Source organism: Odontesthes bonariensis, chromosome 19 (assembly GCF_027942865.1).
Source record: "Odontesthes bonariensis isolate fOdoBon6 chromosome 19, fOdoBon6.hap1, whole genome shotgun sequence".
Lineage (NCBI taxonomy): Eukaryota > Metazoa > Chordata > Actinopteri > Atheriniformes > Atherinopsidae > Odontesthes > Odontesthes bonariensis.
Window position 1 is genome coordinate 19,868,619 of NC_134524.1, and position 19,780 is coordinate 19,888,398.

The following is a 19,780-nucleotide window of genomic DNA, read 5'->3' on the forward strand; positions in this document are numbered from 1 at the left end:
CGTCTATTTTTGCCAGACCAAAAGGAAAAGAAAGACTGCATCTTAAAGGGATAATCCGGAGTAAAATGCACTTTAGATCAATTTACGGGATGTTGGGAGTACATACGTTGAGTTGACATCAAAATCATGTCATTCGGATGTGTTTTGAGAATTTCGATTTGACCGTTTTTAGCCAAAAGTCGTTAGTCTGGAAGTGAATGGGGCAAATCATGTCACCGCTACAAAACGGTGTAAAAACAAGGTGTAAAAATAGCGTTTTGTAGCAGTGACATGATTTGCCCCATTCACTTCCAGGCTAACATCTTTTGGCTAAAAACGGTCAAATCGAAATTCTCAAAACACATCCGAATGACATGATTTTGATGTCAACTCAACGTATGTACTCCCAACATCCCGTAAATTGATCTAAAGTGCATTTTACCCCGGATTATCCCTTCAATAACTGAAGAGGGCACAATTTATTATCAAAATAGTAGTTGATTAGATTTCACCATTTCAATGAAATGTAGCCCATTGTTTCGGCGCTTTGATCTGACCATAGGCCTTAAAATGGAGTATTTGAATCTATAAAGCACAGCCAATCTATCTGTTTGTTTATGTGTCCTGTAAATGTGGCCAATGGAAGCTGAATTCTTTTCACTTTCCCTCACCACCTTTTCCATGCACAACACTGCATCAAACCAGACAATCTTTAGCTTGTTTTTGAATAGATATTGATCGCCACTGTCTTCTTTGGAAAATACAATTCACTGAAGTCCACGATGGTCACTGCTGAGAAGTTGGAGCATAACAGATCAGAATAGAAAGTCATAGGGGACCCTGATGCCGATGTATGCCATTAGAGTTCTTTCCCATTTCTTATATATGCAGACACTACGATCCCATGTACTGTCAACAATTCTGAAAAATAAAATGTAGGTTGAGTCTCAGGGCAACTCTTGCGTCATCCTTAAGTTGAATTATTTCGAATTACCACTTTTTTGAAAAACAGCAATTTTTAAGCTGTGCAAAAACACTTTTGAAACTTCAAATATTGATAATAAACTATATATGTAGATGTTTATAAGAGGAGCAAATTCATTTGTCATATAGTTTATTCCAAGCAACAGATTTGAGCCAAACAGCCTCTGCTATCATTTCCAAGAAAATCAAAGAAAAATCCATGCTTCTGTTTACGCCAAACATTGCTCCTGCCAAACACAGAGCACGCCACTTCTGCTGTTGTGTGAGTAGGATTTGCATTCCCAGAGAACGTCTTCTGGAAACTAGTTATGAAACAAAGGAAATAATCATAGTCTAAGTGTAGATTTGTGTGTGTGTGTGTGTGTGTGTGTGGGTTATGAGATGATAGGATGTGCAAGCGCGTGTGTCTGTGAGGAGGAGGGAGGAACATGAGGTACATGGGAGGAGATGTAACCTACCTCACTGAAGGTATAAATTACAAGACTTTCAAAGTGAGGTGATAAAAAGCACACATTTCATCTATTGACGACAGCTCCTTCACCAGCAAGAGAAAGCAACTGTGAGTATGGAAGATTTTGTCTTTTTGCTATTCATGTTCCATGTACCTTTATAGTGATGAAATGTTTTCATGTAAAAAAAAAAAAATGTCAGGGGGCAATATCTAAGGCTAACCCTTGCATAGAAAAAATATATATTAGTGCCACAAGCATTCGTAGAGTAAAAGTACAGCATTAGTTGAACTTATGATAACATAATGTATTACACAACTTATCGTTGCCTTATTTGGATTTACTGTATCACAGTATTATGACCAATTTAGATTAGATACTGTACAATCGTAACATTTAGTTCAGAGGGTCCCCATGCGGGAGTAAATGATCACATAATTAATCACGGAAAAACAACATGTGGGTTTACTTCAGTGAATGTTTCATATGCGAGCATCTTTCAGGCTATAATTCATTTTTTCTTTTGGGAAAATGGGACTTTCGCACGTTGACCCTTCATTCAAGACTGACTCAGCAACTAGCCTGCATCTGTTATTAGTCAAAGGAAACTTCCTTTTAACAAACTTAAAATTAACCTTCACCCTGCCAAATTTACCTCCAAAGCTACTCTAAAAAGTATTTCCAGAAGAAAAAAAATCCTTTGTTTCAAATGACTGTAATGTGAAATGTGTTGCTCTGAGGCTCCATTCAGTTCTTCTTGGAGCTTTCTGACTCTTTCAGTAGTTTGATTTTTATGTTTATTGTTCACTGTTCTTATAAACCTTATTTTCAGCACTAGAAGATAAGTACTGAAATAAAGATATGTTCAAAAATGCAAAAAATAAAGTCTAAACTAACAAAGTTGTCTGTATTTCTCATCATTAAGTGGCTTCTTTTTTTTTCTCTTTGCCCATTACTGCACAGGAGGCTGTAAGGCGTTCAGATGGGGCAGTTCACATCCAAATGTCACGGCTTGGGTGCCCGCTTCTCAAACAATGAATCGGGGCCGCCCATGTACTCCTCACATCAATTCAGTGGCAATAGCATGCGAGATCGTAACCTCCAAGTTCCTCCAACCATTGTTGTCTCTGATGAGGATTCATGGTGTGTGTTACCTACTTGTCTGTTTTCAGTTTTCAAAGCTAGATTTATTAATCCAGTGTGTAAGATTTCGGTTGATTTCTTATCTTTTCACGAGGACAGAATTACAAGGGAAAAACAATGGAGTTAAGGGTCAGTTAATGCAGCGGGAAACGTCTAATGTGAATTGATCTGATTTAGAATTTGAATGATCTAAAAAAACAATTGATGACAGTTTTATCCATCAGGTGAGTAGATATCAGCACCACCTAGGGGTAATTTAAGGAACAGCAAACTATGAGAATTGCAAACTAGTTGCAGCACTTGCCACATTATTGGCTTTTATATCTCATCATTTATTTATTTCGGATTTTCCTCAAATGACTCTGTTGCTTGTTACTCCTGACTGGCAGTACATCAGAGCGTCGGGGCTCCAGGGCAGAGCTGCGCAGACCTTCCCTGTATAGCAACATGGACCTGGTGCCGCAGCTGGAGAATTATGCCAGTACCCTGCCGCGCCAGCAGGCGAGGAGCAGACCATCTCTTGAAGCTCTCCGCAGGGCATTTGAGGTAAGTTTTTGTACCCTTGAAACAACAACTTGCCCCAAGTTGCAACTTTTAACCGAGCAAGCTGCTTATTAAGTACAAGTTGTATTATCTATAATAATATCATCATTAGGAAGTGGAGGGAGGGGATGGAACAACCAACACAGACTCGGGCAGCCTACATGGGCCAGATATTGGAAACGAAGAGTCTCAAGATTCTCAAACGAAAGCTCCTGTTAGATTTGGCTGGTTGATTGGAGTCATGGTGAGTCGAGCTTGTCTATATTTGAGTCTACTGCAGAGGAAGGCTTGTTAAATGTATGCACATGTATAAACTGAATGAGCTGAACACCCAAAATCTCTCACTGTCATATAAACATTGCACGGGTACTTTCAATGAACTTTGGCCACAGGTTCGTTGCATGCTGAATATCTGGGGGGTTATCTTGTTCCTCCGCTTGTCATGGATCACCTCCCAGGCAGGCATTTGTGAGTCACACCTTCATATTTTTTCTTCTTTCACATATTTATTCCTTTTAAGTCTATTTTTATACCCCTCTAACGCTCCCTACCTTGCTCCTGCTCTACTGCTGCCCTCTTATCTCTGGCTCATAATGATTTACATTGCTGTGGACTGATAACAGTCTGTGCACATTGCTGCTTTTGAGCATTATCTTAGACACAGAGTAAAACTGGAAATACTGGTGAGGGAAAGATTTTTTTCCCTTTAAAAGACAAAAAAGGCTGAAAAATTCCAGGGCAAATAAAAAAAAAATCAAAGGCATCTGAGACTTTATTAGATATTGACAAGTGGTTTCCCCGTCGGTATCCTTTAATCACGTTACAAAAAGTTCGTTATAAGATTCTGATCTTGGGATAGATACTATTGCATCACTGAAAAATTGCATGGGAATTTAGATAGCCCCTAAATGAAACCTGAGAATTAGTTGTGGGAATAGAAGTCAGATGATGACACGTTTTGGAAGAGTGAGTGGCTTTTAATCTACAAGAACTTGAAGGAAAGTTCCAGGATTTGTCAACCCAAAAGCCTGATTTTCCTTTCTATTGGAGTGTAAATTGGACATGTGCAGAAATCCATGACCATCCACTGCCAGATCCGAATTTTTAGTTTAGATCTACTGTTCGGATGAGGCACTTCATTCGAGATGGAGTGCTGAGAATAACAGGAGGAGGCTTGTGTGTCATGCACATTTACACTTTCTTCTGCGAGAAACAGCTAATTTCACCGTGAGATTTTACTAGTTTTTTTTTCCTTCTAATTATTAGCAGACACTTATTGAGATATCTGGCTCAGTATGGGTCTGGTTGCTCCAGCTAGAAAAACCAGCAACTAGAAAAGAGTGAAAAACCATGGAATTTCCTATGATACAGTGCAGTAACTAAGGCATGTGAGCTCAGTGAAGACATAAGATAAGATTGATCTGTAGCTGGGACCATAATTGTCAAACACAGGCAAAGTAGCAGAAACAAGCCTTTTTTTCTGGCTGAAGAGCACATGCAGGCCTCATTTATGACTAATATCTTTACTCTTCTCATGTCAGTGTTGACTTGTGTTATAATCCTGATGTCCGTGGTGGTGACCTCAGTGACTGCCCTCTCCATCTCTGCCATTGCCACCAATGGGAGGGTGGTCTCAGGTAAGTCTCCACACAGTCAGAATTCCAACTATCCTCCGTCATAGCAGCCTTGTTTGTGAATGTAAAATATTTTTCAGGTGGGGCGTATTTCATGATCTCCCGTTCTCTGGGTCCTGAAATTGGAGGACCGATCGGGGTGGTCTTCTCCTTTGCCAATGCTCTGGCTTGTGCACTCAATACAGTCGGCTTTGCGGAGGTGGTCCGGGATCTAATGCGGGTACACCTTTATTTTCCTTTCAAAAATGGGAACGTCATTGTGCTGTGTGAAATGAATTAAAAGTTTAGCAACTGAACACTACATTTTGTGTACAATCCCTTGATTGAGTTATAGGACAAAATAGTTTTGGATAAATGGAACTGCTACATTAAGCTGTTGAAAAACATGAAATTAGGAACATTAAATGTGGGCCCACGTTCAAAAATATCCAGGCATAAACAAAAGCGGTCGAATGATCACAGGTTAAAAGACAAGCAACGGGAACTCTCAGTTGTCTTGCTCAGCCTAAAGTTATAAAGCCTTAGAGTGCGACCTTTCATTCACAACTTGGAGAGGGTTGTGAATGAATGGCTGTGCTTCCTCAAGCTGGACCTCTATCTTTGTTTTCCGAGTTCACTCACACAGATTTCAACACATGCAGTGCTCAAAAATGTCTGGATGAGTCAGGGTGTATGAAAGTGTATGAGAGTCACTCCCGCTACCGTTTCACTCAGATTAAAAGCTCATGTCGGTGTCCTTCTGTGATCCAATTTGGTTGATTAACGCAGGAATTCAATGTCGTCATCGTGGATTCGATCAATGACGTCCGAATAGTGGGTGTGATCACTGTGACGGTTCTTCTGCTCATTTCAGTGGCTGGAATGGAGTGGGAGTCCAAGGTCAGCACATCTCCATGCATTTTGCTTTATTACCAGAAAATGATCAATTCATTTCGATGTCTTCACCACAACTATTCCTCTATTTACCTTTGCTTCTCAGACGCAGATCTTATTCTTTCTTGTTCTCTTGGTCTCCTTTGCAAACTACTTTGCGGGCACAGTAATACCTCCCAGCCTTGAGAAACAAGCTGTTGGCGTGTTTGGATACAGAGGTAAAGTACTGTTTTTAGCGCAGCGTTTAGGAAGCCTTACGCAGATTTATTGCAGCGGTATAATTAGTTTGAGCCAGTTTTGTGATGTTTTGGTGAGACTGTGACAAATCCGGGCTCATGTCTCATGCACACACAAATAGGTTTATTACTCAGAACAATGGAACTTTCCAACAACCTCAGACATGCAGTAGATAACGCAAGACAAGAGAAAAGAAGATAGAAATAGACACATGAAAGCATGTCTGACTCACCAATGGCCTTCTCTGCAGGTGACATCTTCCTAGAGAACCTGACACCAAACTGGAGAGGTGCTGAAGGCAGCTTTTTCCAGATGTTTTCCATTTACTTCCCAGCTGCCATTGGCATCTTGTCCGGAGCCAACATCTCTGGAGACCTAAAAGTATGACGATAAGAAACTGATAGATACACGCTGCATTCACTCAGAGGAACTACACGGTTGCTGATATGTCGATCATTTCCCTTTCCCAGGACCCTGCTGTCGCTATCCCCAAAGGCACCCTCCTGGCAATATTCTTCACTACTTTAAGCTACTTGGGAGTTAGTATAACCGTTGGTAGGTTACCCATTTATCATACTTTATTTATACTTAATCTTTCATTTTTCTGCCCGTGATTTGACTGGTTAATTATTAGTTTCCATCTAACAATGCCTGTAACTCACATTTGCGGCAATGCATGAGTGTGAGAGGAAAGTTGACAATATGGGATCGTTTTTATCTGTTTCAAGGATTTATTATTATTTTTTTTTAATGGCTGGAAGCAGAAGTTGGACAGTCTGTAACAGATGTGAACTTTTATGACAACAGTCGACGAATGAGGTGTTGGTGTTTTCCTCTGCATAAACAGGACTCTTCATTTTCCTCTAGGGGCATGTGTTGTGCGGGATGCTTCTGGAAAAATGAGTGACTATTTTACTGGAAACATCACTGATGGTTGTGTGGGACTTGGATGCAAACGGGGATGGAACTTCACAGACTGCATCCAGTCACAGTCTTGTGAATACGGGATCGCCAACAGTCCAAAGGTACAGGTCTATTCTGTTTATGAATTGTAATGGCAAAGTGTGCCAATGGAATAAAGGGATCTTTAAATGTGGATTGCAATCCTTGTTTACAAATCTATGGTTACCTTTAAAGATGGTCTTTTAAATACACATCTCCAGTGTGTCGTGCTCTTCATGAGTATTATTCTAAACAGGTACTGGGGCAAGTGTCTGGTTTCAACTACCTCATCACCGCTGGCGTGTTTGCAGCCAGCTTGTCCTCTGCTCTCGGATTTCTTGTTTCCGCTCCTAAAGTCTTTCAGGTAAGACATGCTTAGCTGCCTGCTAATTGAAAAAAAAAAAAAGCTTTTTTATCTCTGATAACACTCTGATAAGTGTTTGACATAAATGATTTTAAATGCAGAGTATTCCCATTTTTGATTGACCAAACACACATAAAAGACAACTTGTGAATCTACCAACACAAGCATAGCGCGTGTAATTTCATGGTACAGGCAGGCAGAAGACGATCTGTGAAATAGTCTTCTGCTTCCCACATGTTGTTCAGCTCTTTTATTAAGGCTGAGATTTCAGAAATGGATAAAAAGTGCAGCATCCAAGAATTATCGGGACATTTCTTAAGGATATAAGTTGTTACACTGACAACCTAAAGGACCAGAGTCATGCAGCAAATGTTCTGATTTCTAACCAAATTATGTAACATATCTTTCTTCTTTTCTGTCTTATTTTTCAGTGTCTTTGCAGAGACAAAATATACCCGTACCTTATTTTCTTTGCAAAGGGTTATGGGAAAAACGATGAACCCCTCCGAGCCTATCTTCTCTGCTACATCATTTCTGTAGCTTTCATTCTCATAGGTGTGTGTGTGTGTGTGTGTGTGTGATACAATATCTTTATGACAATTAAAAAAAAAGCTTCTTGACTCATTTTTTTCCAGCTCTGAAGAGATGTTTGTTTTGATTAACTTATTCATCTATCCTTTTCTCTCTCTCTCTCCTCTGTGTCACCACAGCCGAGCTGAACTTCATCGCATCCTTGATCTCCAACTTCTTCCTGTGTTCCTACTGCCTCATAAACTTCAGCTGCTTCCACGCTTCGATCACGAACTCCCCTGGTGAGTTACTTACAGGCGGAGTTGGCATCGGGTCACAACTCGCAACCGCACATTTCTTCCAGGATGAAAAGCAACACAGCTGCTTCAGCCAAAGCAGGAAGTGAAGCTGACGAAGACAGAAATAGCATGCTGACAAAGGGAATTTGTAACTCAATAGCAAGTAGTTCGAACGATTTACAACATGCGGCACACTCAAATTAAATTCATATGACTTGAGAATGTCTTTGGTCACATACTCTCTCCCCCCATCGGTGTCACTCAACATCTGTGTGACCTTGCGTCAACAACGACAGCCAAGTCAAGTGCAACGTTTGAAATGTACCTTTTGTTTATTGATAATGTTGAATGGGCAAGGCAATTTTATTTATAGAGCACAATTCATACACAGGGCAATTCAAAGTGCTTTACAGCTACATAAAATCACAAGAAGGCAATAAAACTATTAAAAAGGAATAAAAAATAAATAAAAGAAAGAAATTAAAAAAGAAAGAAATTTAAAACCCATTAAAATAATCATTAAGTAATTAAAAAGTGAAGAGTGCAGATAAAATACTTTCAGGTGTCATATGCACAGCTAAATAGAACTGTTTTCAGCCTGGATTTAAACATTGTCAGAGTTGAGGCCTTTCTCACATCTTCTGGAAGACAGGCCGTGTATTGCGAGAGCAAACCTTAGTGTCCTGCTCTGTATGATGAGTAAGATGTCTTAAGATCTTAAGGTCAATGCCTTAAGCCCCAAGTCCACGGGAATAATCCTTGTCAACTTAGATTAATTAATCAATTCTATAAGAAATGGCTGTACCTGCATTTCAATCCCCTCATCTAGATAAAATTGTGTTGGACTGAGGTGTGTTTTGCCAACCTCAAAACTCTCTTGTTGCTCCTTTTAGGATGGAGGCCGTCATTTCAGTACTTCAGCAAATGGACGGCTTTGTTTGGCGCAGTGATCTCTATCGTCCTGATGTTCCTTTTCACCTGGTGGGCTGCTCTCGCCACCTTCTGCATAATCTTCTTCCTGTTTGGATATGTCAACTACAACAAGCCAAGTGAGTCAAAAACCATCACTTCCAAGCTAAAATTCTGCACATGAATATAAGCTTGCAGAACAGAATCCCAGCTTTTATTTGAGGTCATTCTCATGCAGACTCTTTTTTTCAGCAGGTTTAGATATAAGTAGGCAATTAACTCAAAGCAGTTTCATGGACTGGTGTGGGCTCTTCCTTTGTTACTTATTCATGAATGAAATGAAATGGAATGAAATAGGTGATATATCACAGCTTGATTCCGAGCGTTGTAGCAGTTTTGGTTTGCAGCTTGCAACCAAATAAATGCTTCAGTGTCCAGATGTTTTTTAGGTCCAACTGTGTGTTCTCAACAGGCTTGGCTGGCTTGGCTCAAACAGTGAAATAAGTCAGAATTATTTAAAGCATTCGTTTTATCTGTAACATTTATCTCATGTCACAGAGGTAAACTGGGGTTCTTCAGTCCAGGCAGGCACATACAACATGGCTTTGTCATACTCTGTCTCTCTGTCTGGTGTGAAGGATCATGTTAAGAATTTTAGGTAAGTCATGTAATGTATTAGGTGTATCGAGCATAAGTAATATTACATATATTAACCACATCTTATATATAGAATAGTGCTTATTTGAATTTTCTATTAGAACTGATGATGGAGATTTATACAGAAGTTTTTGCTCTCTTCTGTCCTCTTTTAGGCCACAGTGCCTCGCCTTGACCGGGCCCCCAAACCAGCGGCCCGCACTGGTGGACTTTGTTGGAGCCTTCACAAAACACATTAGCCTCATGGTCTGTGGAGACATCATCATGGTAGGTGACACGGTCGACGGTCTTTTTTAAAAAGAAAACAGGATAAGCACATGAGCTCCTGAATCTATAAAGACATTATCGATTCCCTGACACTTCAAGGAGGAGGACAGGAAGACACGACTGCAGGATGCTACAGACGGGCTGGTTATGTGGATGAACAAGAGGAAAGTGCGAACGTTTTACACCCCTTTCACTGCCGACAGCCTCAGAGCCGGAGCTCAACACCTCTTACAGGTACACCATTTCTTTGAGCGGCAGCCTAATTCCTCCACAAAGGTCAGACAAATTAACACTGCTGTGTTTTTTATTGTTTTTTTTAATCCTCTACTTGGGTTTGTTAGCAACATAACACAAAAAAGACTGGGCCAAATTTCATGAAACATGGTTAAGAATTGCAGCAAGGGCAACCAGTGATGGACATGCTCTCTGTGCGCTCGAGTTTTGAATGTATGTCAGAGTTTAACTTTGATCTCTATATGGCGGTGCAAATCTGTCCATTCTGAATAACCTGCTGTACTAACATTTAAACAAAAAGTCATACGACCTAGACTGTTGATATTGAATATCTACACACACAGGATGTTTTGATTTGTCTTATTTCACTTTATCGTCATCTAACACAGTATTTTTCTTGTTTTTTTGGGTTAGGCTTCTGGTCTTGGCAAGCTGAAACCCAACACTTTGGTCCTGGGCTTCAAGGCAAACTGGAGGGAGAGTGCTCCTGAAAGCATTGAAGATTATATCAACACCATCTAGTAAGCTGGTCATTACATACTGTGTATTTTAAAGCCTAAACAGTTATTTTTACAATACACTTTCCCATGTGCAAAGCAGCACATTGTTTGGCATAAACAAAAGAAATTCCCTCATAATCCGATCCAACCACAGGCCTACTGCTGAGATGTAAAAAGGAATGAATATACAAGTCATTTCAAGATCAGATGGATTTGTTTGCTCTATTCTTTAAAACCTCCCCCTGACGTCAGTTCTCTTCTCTCACCGTTCTCCAGCGACACATTTGACTCCAACTACTGTCTGTGCATCTTGAGGATGATGGACGGACTGGATGTTTCGAACGATTTTGAATCAGGAGGTGCGATTCTGGACTTTTTTTTTGTATTTTCTTTTTCTTTCGCTACAACATGTCGAGGTAAACCTGAACAAACCAAAGGGGGAAAAAAGGCTTGATACTGTTATGTGTGTCCCTCAGTTAACCCTGGCTTTGAATCGGATGAACCTGTGGAAAAAGATGACCAGCACGAGGAGGAACCCGGTGAGAACTAACTCTACCCGCAGACACCTTCACATTAGGTTACTCTGCTGACTCATCCTTTTAGGAAAATGGGGAAAAAATATTTTTATGCCATCTTTTCCTCAGCTCAACATATTATCAGTGATTCTTATGCTTGGTTATGCTACTGCTACAACAATGCACTCCAAAGGATGTTAATGGCATGTTTAGATTCTTGATTAAACCAAACATGGCCACATGGTATTGTTTGACACCATCAAATTGATTCGTTATTACACTGGCACACTTCAGGGTGCATTTCCTCCTTCCTAATGAATATCTTCCACGTGGATTTTCAGCCGATGACGTCTCTGGTGAAGGCAACGCTGATCAGATCAAGACAGTGTTTCAGAATGACCAAGGGAAGAAGACCATTGACGTCTACTGGATAGCAGATGATGGAGGTGAGTAGTATAGAGTGTAGTAATGAACATAGAGTATTGGGACTGATTGATGAAATAAAACCTCAGTTTTTCAAAAGTTTTACACGGCTTAAATTTTCAGTAAATGTAAATGTACCTTATTTATACAGCCCTTTACAAACAATCATTACGATGTACCAAAGTGCTTTACAGTAGGTAATAAAGAAAGAGAAGAATAAGTAAAAACAAATAAAAACAATAAAAGAACAGTGAAAGCAATAAAATACAACAAAAGTGTCATCATACCACTGGGTATTAGGATAGTAACACCAATGAATAAGTTAAATGAAAGTAGAAAGTAGACGACACACTTTGAATCCCGTATTTCATGAATTTCAAGAAATCGCAGAACCACAGCTGTTCAAGTGACACCCAAAGCTGTATCAACATCTCGCCTGCTCAGTTCAATGGAAGCTCAGTGCAGCTGGATACCCTGGAAAGGCTGATGTCCACGAAACTTATTCTCTTCCCCTTTAATGTTGAGCGAGGTGGTGCGAAGACCGCAAGAAGAAGGAAATGGAGCGGAGGAAGAATGTTGTCTTCTCTGACTGACCATCCTTAGAATTTAAGTATGGGGGACATCGAAGAATCCTTTGAATAAGGAATTCTCTCAGTTCTGTGATCACACTGCATGGCAGGGTTACTTCATCCATTTTGGGTGTCCAATTATTTCTCAGTGAGGGTGCCATGCTGGGCAGATTTACACAACTAAAAAGAGCACAGCAGCGATGTGGAACACTTTGCTCCCACAGTCACTGCATCTGAAGATATGAACGTCTCTGGTGTAATTTTGAGCGGCAACTAAGGAAGTGGATTAAAACTCTGATTGGTTATGAAAGGCGATAGTTATTTATCACTGAGTCAATATTATTTTGTACAGCCCCTGTGTGTACTTCTTTAGTTTCTGGCACACTTCCTGTACTGGAAGAAAAGAAAGAAAAAAAGAAATTAGATTTGAGCTCGCCTTAATGTTTACCGTCCTTCTTCTCCTTTCAGGGCTGACGTTGCTGGTGCCGTACCTGCTCACCAGGAGGAAACGCTGGAGCAGGTGTAAGATCAGGGTTTTCATCGTGGGGGATGAACAAAACATGGAGGAAGGCCGCAATGAGTATGTTTTCATGTTTTCCGATCATTAAATTTCAACACATTTCTTTGGGAATTTCTCAAAACTGGTGAAAAAAAGTTTGGATGCCTTACGTTGAGTTATGCAGCTTCTGGGCCACGTGCAACAAATGGGCCACGTGCTCCTTTTGTGCACTTTTTGAAAAGTCATTCCTTCACAAGAAGGGGAAATTATGCATTTGAATGAGAATATAGATGTAAATACAAAGGGAACAAAAAGAAAGAAATCATCATAAAAATGGCAAATGATAACACGGTGCACCTAACTGTGCGTGTTTGTTGGATGAGGGACAAAATAAACCGGGTGAGTGACGATCTGTAAGGATGCTCTGACGAGGAAGATTCTGGTTCTTTTAGGATGATCGCCCTGCTGAAGAGGTTTCGTCTGGAATTTAATGATGTCATAGTCATGACGGACAGCGAGAAGCGCCCTCAAGCCAAGAAGTAAGTATGGATGGTCTTTGCAAGTCACAGCACACCTCAAAGGTGTGTCAATGTGTGTGGCTTTAATTCTACAAAGAAATCTCTAAGTGCAGAGTTTCAAAATGTCTGCACTATTATCTTAAGTGTTTGTTTAGCATGTTTGTTTAGCATGTTCAGATAATAAGTTCAGATAATAAGCAATAAAAACATAAATACCAATACATTGAACAGAAGATTAGTATAAGCAACATCCCCAGCTCTGGAAATTTCACCAAAATGTTTTCAGATATAAGCAACATACAGACTCATTTAGTGACATTTCAGCATTTTTTTTTTTTAATGACATCCTTTTCTTTATGGAATACTGACTTGCTTTTCTTGATGCTTTGCAGTATGAGCAGGTTTATGGACAACGTCGCCCCCTTCAGGCTGTACGATGAGCAGCAGGAAGGAGCCTCAGTGCAGGAGCTGAGGCAAAGTGCTCCGTGGAAAATATCTGACAAAGAGCTGGAGGCCTTCAAACTTAAGGTGTGTTTGGGCATCCTTCTTTTGCACTGTGGTTTAACGTCAAAGGCCTTTTGATGTCATCCACTCGGTCCACTGTCTATGTGCACGCGAACAGGCCACACGTCTCTTTTCCTTCACGTGATGCTCTTTTTCTTTTTCTTTACTTTCTTCCTTTTACAGTCTGAGAGGAAAGTGAAGCTGAATGAAATCATCCGGAGGTATTCTCAACATGCTGCTCTTGTGCTTGTGTGAGTACACTTTATCAGAAAAGTTCCCATTGTCAAAGGCTCATGAAGTATCAACATGTTGTTTGCAAATTGGGCATATTTTCAAATGGCATATTGCCCTGACACTATTAAAGTGAGCATACAAACATATACACTGTGCTGTCTATTCATCAGATGGCAGCATGCACTCTTTTAACATGTTTACAACAAATCTTTGCTCTTGTTGTGCCATTTTTTTTTTCATGTTCGTGTAAATGTGGTGCGGTTTTCCAGGAGCCTTCCCGTGCCACACAGCGACTGCCCCAGTGCTCTGTACATGGCCTGGCTGGACACTCTGACCTACGGCCTCCACTGCCCCATAGTGCTGATACGAGGAAACCAGCAGGACGTCCTCACTTTCTACTGCCAGTAAATCCCAACCTGGAGGGTTGGAGAAGTCTGAACAAGAACGAATTCCTTCTGTCAAAGGATTTGATGAATCCCAGCGGACGTCGAGAGAAACAATCCAAATTTTGTGTGGCTGTTGCAGAAAGACTGACAGAAATATGCCAGTAAACGGTGGCACAAATCTATTGACTTGTGCCACTGTCGAGAGAATTTTTATCGGCATAATGCCCATGCCATGTTAATTGGACTGCCCTCATTAACAATTGTGACAACCAAGAAAGATCCTGTGACCGAAACTGGAATTGAAAGCGATACAAGATGCGTTCAGCTTCAAGGATTTTTCTTCCAAGAAGAATGATTCTCCAGGATGCAGACTGATCATACAGAACGCCTCGTTCACTAATTCAAGGCCTACATCGGCATCTGCAGTCCCCTGACTGTACCAAAAATCATCAGGCAGCGTCTCGGTGGGGTGTTCAAAGACCTCAAGCTCCTTTGCTGGATCTCTGACAGACTCACAGAAATTTCACAAAAATAGAACTTTCTCCGAAAAAGACTTTGCATTTCGATGGTGGTATTGAACATCAGTTTAGAACACGTTGCTACAAAATTTCCTATTAATATATGGGTAGTGATGTGGCATCAGCGGAAGCCTTAGTATATAAACCATAGCCTAAGTCTCACGTTCAGCACATCCTCATCATCCTTTGTCTCTGAGCTGCAGATTACAGCATGCTGATTGTGAGATAAAATACAACTCAAAGAGTTTATGTTATTCACAGTTTATTCGTCTAAATCTAATCCTACAACGGGTGAAAAACAAGTCATGCAGCACTTTGAAACTATTTATCATAATCTAAGTTTATTAATTCCGAGTATATCAAAATAAATAAAAGCAAATAAATGAATATCCCTTAAGTTTTTGGACCACCATGTGCCACCTTAGACTGAACATGATTCTAACAAAAAGACTCTCCCTTCTTTAGTGTTCTGATAGCCGTAAATGAGGGGCTTTGAAGGTCACAGTGAATGATTCACATTACGTATTTATTAAGCCAATCAGCGACCTTTTGAGGCCCCAGATGGGAGCGCTGACATCCCGGACAGAAATGTTTCCTCATAAATAATCATTGTGATCATTGAGGACAACCATGTCAGAGAAGTGCAGCGTATCAGAGGCACTGTGGGGGTCGGGGTTCAGGCCTGGGTCTTTCTTTTGATGTGTGCTACTCTTGCACTTTTCCATTTGGCCATAATAGTGCATAGTCTGTTGACCGAGGAGGAAGAGGAGGAGTTTCACGCACTTATTGCACTAATTGCACATTGAGTTGCCTGTGGTATGAAATGCGCTATATAAATAAAGATTGATTGATTGATTGATAATGCGCACAGCACCACATTCACCACGCGTGTGGTTCTGATCATTTTCCCGCACACTGAAATGCAAACGTCACTTTAGTGAGCAGGGTAGAGAGACTCATGTTTCCCCCTTCGAAAACAATCGATGTCACAAAAATGGCAGTCCAGGTGATTTTGGGATGTTTTTGCCGGTTGCGTCCCTCCCAGTTCTTTAGCGACGCTGCAGCGATGAGTTTGTGAGATGGAAAGTCGCTGCAGGAATCTGTACGATCCATCAAAACCCACGAAGGTAGAGAAATTGTAAAAGTTGCAAAAAGATCAAAAATCTATTCAAGTTGAAACAAAGAAGTTCAAATTGTGTCTCTGTATTAGTGTATGCATATTGTACATGCTGTATGACATGTTCTAAAGCTATTCTCGCGGTGTTGGGAGTGCCATTTTCACAGAAATGAAAGAAGTCAGTGTCATCTGTTTGAGCAATTTTTCACATGCCACACGGGGATAAAGAATGCACTGTGCTTGTGGGGAAGCATCTGCATTTCTTTTCTACCTGCTCATTTATTTGAATTCTTTTCTCATGTGAACTTTATTTAAATGCTTTATGTCGCTGTAAAAGTCAGATAATTTTGCTTATCGGTTTAGGAGGTCTGCATGCACAATGGCTGTAAAACAATTGTGTCTGAAATATGAAATCATGTAATAATCTGATGTGACAGTTCTGCTAACTCCGTACAAGGACTGTTTGATCACTTTAGGATATGAAATTCTGCACAGTGAATATTAGATTCCTTTGGTGATTTATTCCTTCAGATTTAATTGAAATGCACTTTTTTGACTTGTGTAACACAGAGTTTTGTTTGTTTTCTATGTCATTAAATTAAGCGACAACTCTGCTGTCAAAAGACACTTTCCTGTCAGTGATTGAGATTCAGTGCTTTACGATTCAAATACGTGCATCAGTGCTCACCATGGAGCATGTATGAAGAACAAGCTCAGTGTACCACTGTAAACAGACCTATCAACAGAGAAGGGACCGGAGGATGTAAGTTAAAGGAGAATTCCGGCATTTTTACAAACATATCCCATCTGTTGGAGACCAAGGAAAGTTGGTCAAAGGGAAAAACGCGAGAAATTTTCATGCCGCTGCGCAAAGTTGTCCGATTGCGCTGATTTCCATGAAAGCGGGCTCTATCGGGCAATCTTTTAACCTTTCCTGAGGCTCTTAACGTGTATCAAAATACTTTTTACCGAATTGGCCGTGGTGTTAGTAGCAATACAATTCAACCCAGGGGCTAACCATACCATTAGCTAGCACAGACATTATACATTTTGAGATTTCAAAAACAGCGTACTTACCTTTCTCAGCTTCCGTGTTCCACAGGCGCGCGCACAAATTAATCGATCGCCGAACCGAAGTCATACACTATAGTATTCCAAAGTACTGTCTTCCTCTGTGGTCAGTGCAATACAATGTCCACATCTGCACCACCATGTCTCCCCAATGCGTGACCTAGCAGCAGCTCCCGTTTCTGGATCATCGTTTTGAGCCATCCTCGCTGCATCCTCTTCATCAGTGTATTCTGGTTCAAAAAGATAACCCCGACCATCAAACTCGTCAAACTCTTCCATTCCAACATCAGAATCTGACGAACTATCCATGTCTAAATTGCTTCCAATAAAATCCCGAGGGTTCTTATCTCCCGCAGCTGAATAATGGGCGAAGGTGCGCTCTTTCAAGCAGTCATGTGACACGTCATGACATCACGGCGAATATGGGTGTTGAAACGAGTCAGCTGTTCGATAGGAAACAATAACAAACATCGCAATGTGTAGTTCGGTTCCCAAGGGTCGTTTTTGGTGGACAAAAAGACAATTTTGGAATACTATAGTGTATGACTTCGGCGATCGATTAATTTGTGCGCACGCCTGTGGAACACGGAAGCTGAGAGAGGTAAGGTGCGCTGTTTTTGAAATCTCAAAATGTATAATGTCTGTGCTAGCTAATGGTATGGTTAGCCCCTGGGTTGAATTGTATTGCTACTAACACCCCGGCCAATTCGGTGTGTTTTGATACACGTTAAGAGCCTCAGGAAAGGTTAAAAGATTGCCCGATAGAGCCCGCTTTCATGGAAATCAGCGCAATCGGACAACTTTGCGCAGCGGGCATGAGAATTTCTCGCGGTTTTCCCTTTGGCAAACTTTCCTTGGTCTCCAAAAGATGGGACATGTTTGTAAAAATGCCGGAATTCTCCTTTAAGACTTGATATTTTCCATCCTGAGGTTTAAAGTGTTTTTTTGTCATTTTTCTTTTCTAATAACAAACTGTTGCAAAACCTGAAGACAGAGGAAGGAACACGGCTTAGGTGTAAAGTTAAAGGGAAAAGTATCCCTGATATGCTTTCCTGATTAAACTTCATAAACCTTTTCAGTTAAAAGATAACATATTTACAACACATTGGTGCAATTCAAAACCACTCTTAAAGGTAGGGTAGGAGATCCTGGATTTTGAGTCCAGCGAAGCTGCATTTTGAAAATACACAGGTAAAAAGTCCCAACCCTTTTCTTCACTTTCCCCCCGAAGGCACGCCTCTAGAGTACATGAACGCGCACGAGCACGAAGGTGCACGAGCGCTGTTCTGACAGGAAGCATCGATCGTTGTCGTATTTAGTATTTAGTTCATGCTAACTATACGTTTAATAATGCTAGGTGCTAGCCAAGCTGGCTCTAGTTTAGCTTCCTGCCGAGCTTCGTTCACGGAGCAGGGTACGCGCACAGGGAGAAGGAGGGGGAGGGGGAGGGAGGAGCAGATTGCAGTTTGATAGACGGCATCAGTATCCAATCATTGTGAACGGTCCGTTCACAATGATTGGATAGTGTTTTTCCTAGATTGTACGTTCTAGAGGCCACTAAAACTTTTCATATTTGTGTCAAAACTTTTAATTAATTGGTTGCAATGGGGGTGTGAAGAGTATTTCAAGCAATATGTAAAAAAATGTTCCAGAAAAAGATCCCCTACCCCGCCTTTAATAATGTACGATGAATGTTTTTTTTTGTTTTTTTTTTAAGATTTTGTAGATTTATTTTTCTGCTTAAAGGTGGGGTAGGCGATCTTTTTCTGGAACATTTTTTTTACATATTGCTTGAAACACTCTTCCCCCTGTGCGTGTACCCTGCTCCGTGAACGAATTATATGGAGTAAAGTAGCTTTCAAAATGTTCGTGTGCATAAAGTAGCTTTCAAAATGTTCGTGTGCATAAACTGGAAATGCATGCATATGTTTTGATGTTCGTGTGAAATGCATGCATATGTTTTGATGTTCGTGTGCATAAACTAGAAATGCATGCATAAATGAGTCCAAAAGTTTTGACATCAAGAAGTAAGTTGAAGTAAGGGGATGATGATGGTGGTGGTCGTCATTTAGCTTTCCACCTGCGAGATGTAACGATAACGTTGGCGTATTGCCTTAATGTACAGTGTTTGTGAAACGTTAGAATTGTGCAGTAGTCGCAGATAGGGCTGGGCGATATACCGGTAGTTGGCGATATACCGGTACAAATTTGAAAGCGATATGAAGTTGAGACAATATCGCTTTACCGGTATAGGAGGGTTTCACTTGACGTCACTTCCGTATTTTTCTAAGCGCGCGAACCCAGGTGGTGGGCAACCTGAGCTGGAGCCCATTGAAAACACTGTGTTTTGTCTGGCACTTTTTGCCCAAAATGCCTCAGTTTTGTGCCGTTTTTGGATGTAGCAATCGGTCTAACCGAGAGAAGGGAAAGGGTTACTATCGGGTACCGAAGGTAATCGCCCATAGAGGTGAGAAATGGAAAAAAAACTCACAGAACAACGCCGCAAAAAGTGGATAGCTAACCTACGTTTACAGACTGGAGGGGCTGAATCTGCAAATGCTCGTGTCTACGGTGACCACTTCGTCAAAGGTATGCGCGAAATCTAACTGTTTTGTAGTAGTGCAGTAAAGTATTATTATGGAACAGTCTTCCAGAAGATGTGAGAAAGGCCTCAACTCTGACAATGTTTAAATCCAGGCTGAAAACAGTTCTATTTAGCTGTGCATATGACACCTGAAAGTATTTTATCTGCACTCTTCACTTTTTAATTAATTAATGATTATTTTAATGGGTTTTAAATTTCTTTCTTTTTTAATTTCTTTCTTTTAATTTTTTTATTCCTTTTTAATGGTTTTATTGCCATCTTGTGATTTTATGTAGCTGTAAAGCACTTTGAATTGCC

The 19,780-nt window shown here is 40.6% G+C and overlaps 1 protein-coding gene across 1 annotated transcript; it reads left to right on the forward strand.

Moving 5' to 3' along the window:
• The first annotated feature begins 1,447 nt into the window (after window positions 1-1,447).
• Window positions 1,448-16,445, forward strand: slc12a10.1 (solute carrier family 12 member 10, tandem duplicate 1). Its single transcript, XM_075451881.1, has 28 exons — window positions 1,448-1,522; window positions 2,376-2,555; window positions 2,945-3,101; window positions 3,211-3,342; window positions 3,491-3,566; window positions 4,640-4,735; window positions 4,813-4,952; window positions 5,501-5,611; window positions 5,712-5,823; window positions 6,093-6,223; window positions 6,313-6,397; window positions 6,710-6,867; window positions 7,041-7,148; window positions 7,580-7,703; window positions 7,859-7,960; window positions 8,851-9,006; window positions 9,425-9,524; window positions 9,679-9,790; window positions 9,890-10,024; window positions 10,439-10,545; window positions 10,801-10,883; window positions 11,001-11,063; window positions 11,381-11,485; window positions 12,500-12,611; window positions 12,983-13,069; window positions 13,441-13,576; window positions 13,736-13,803; window positions 14,056-16,445. Exons 2-28 carry the CDS (start codon window positions 2,395-2,397, stop codon window positions 14,192-14,194), a joined length of 3,096 nt encoding a protein of 1,031 aa, XP_075307996.1. The 5' UTR covers window positions 1,448-1,522; window positions 2,376-2,394; the 3' UTR covers window positions 14,195-16,445.
• Window positions 16,446-19,780: the final 3,335 nt, after the last annotated feature.

What these genes read in the sequence shown, in the direction of transcription:
- slc12a10.1 (XM_075451881.1), top strand. Translation starts at nt 2,395, where the DNA reads ATGGGGCAGTTCACATCCAAATGTCACGGCTTGGGTGCCCGCTTCTCA. An exon ending in CAATGGGAGGGTGGTCTCAG is followed by an intron (nt 4,736 to 4,812) that starts GTAAGTCTCCAC and finishes AATATTTTTCAG; the next exon opens with GTGGGGCGTATTTCATGATC. An exon ending in TGGCGTGTTTGGATACAGAG is followed by an intron (nt 5,824 to 6,092) that starts GTAAAGTACTGT and finishes CCTTCTCTGCAG; the next exon opens with GTGACATCTTCCTAGAGAAC.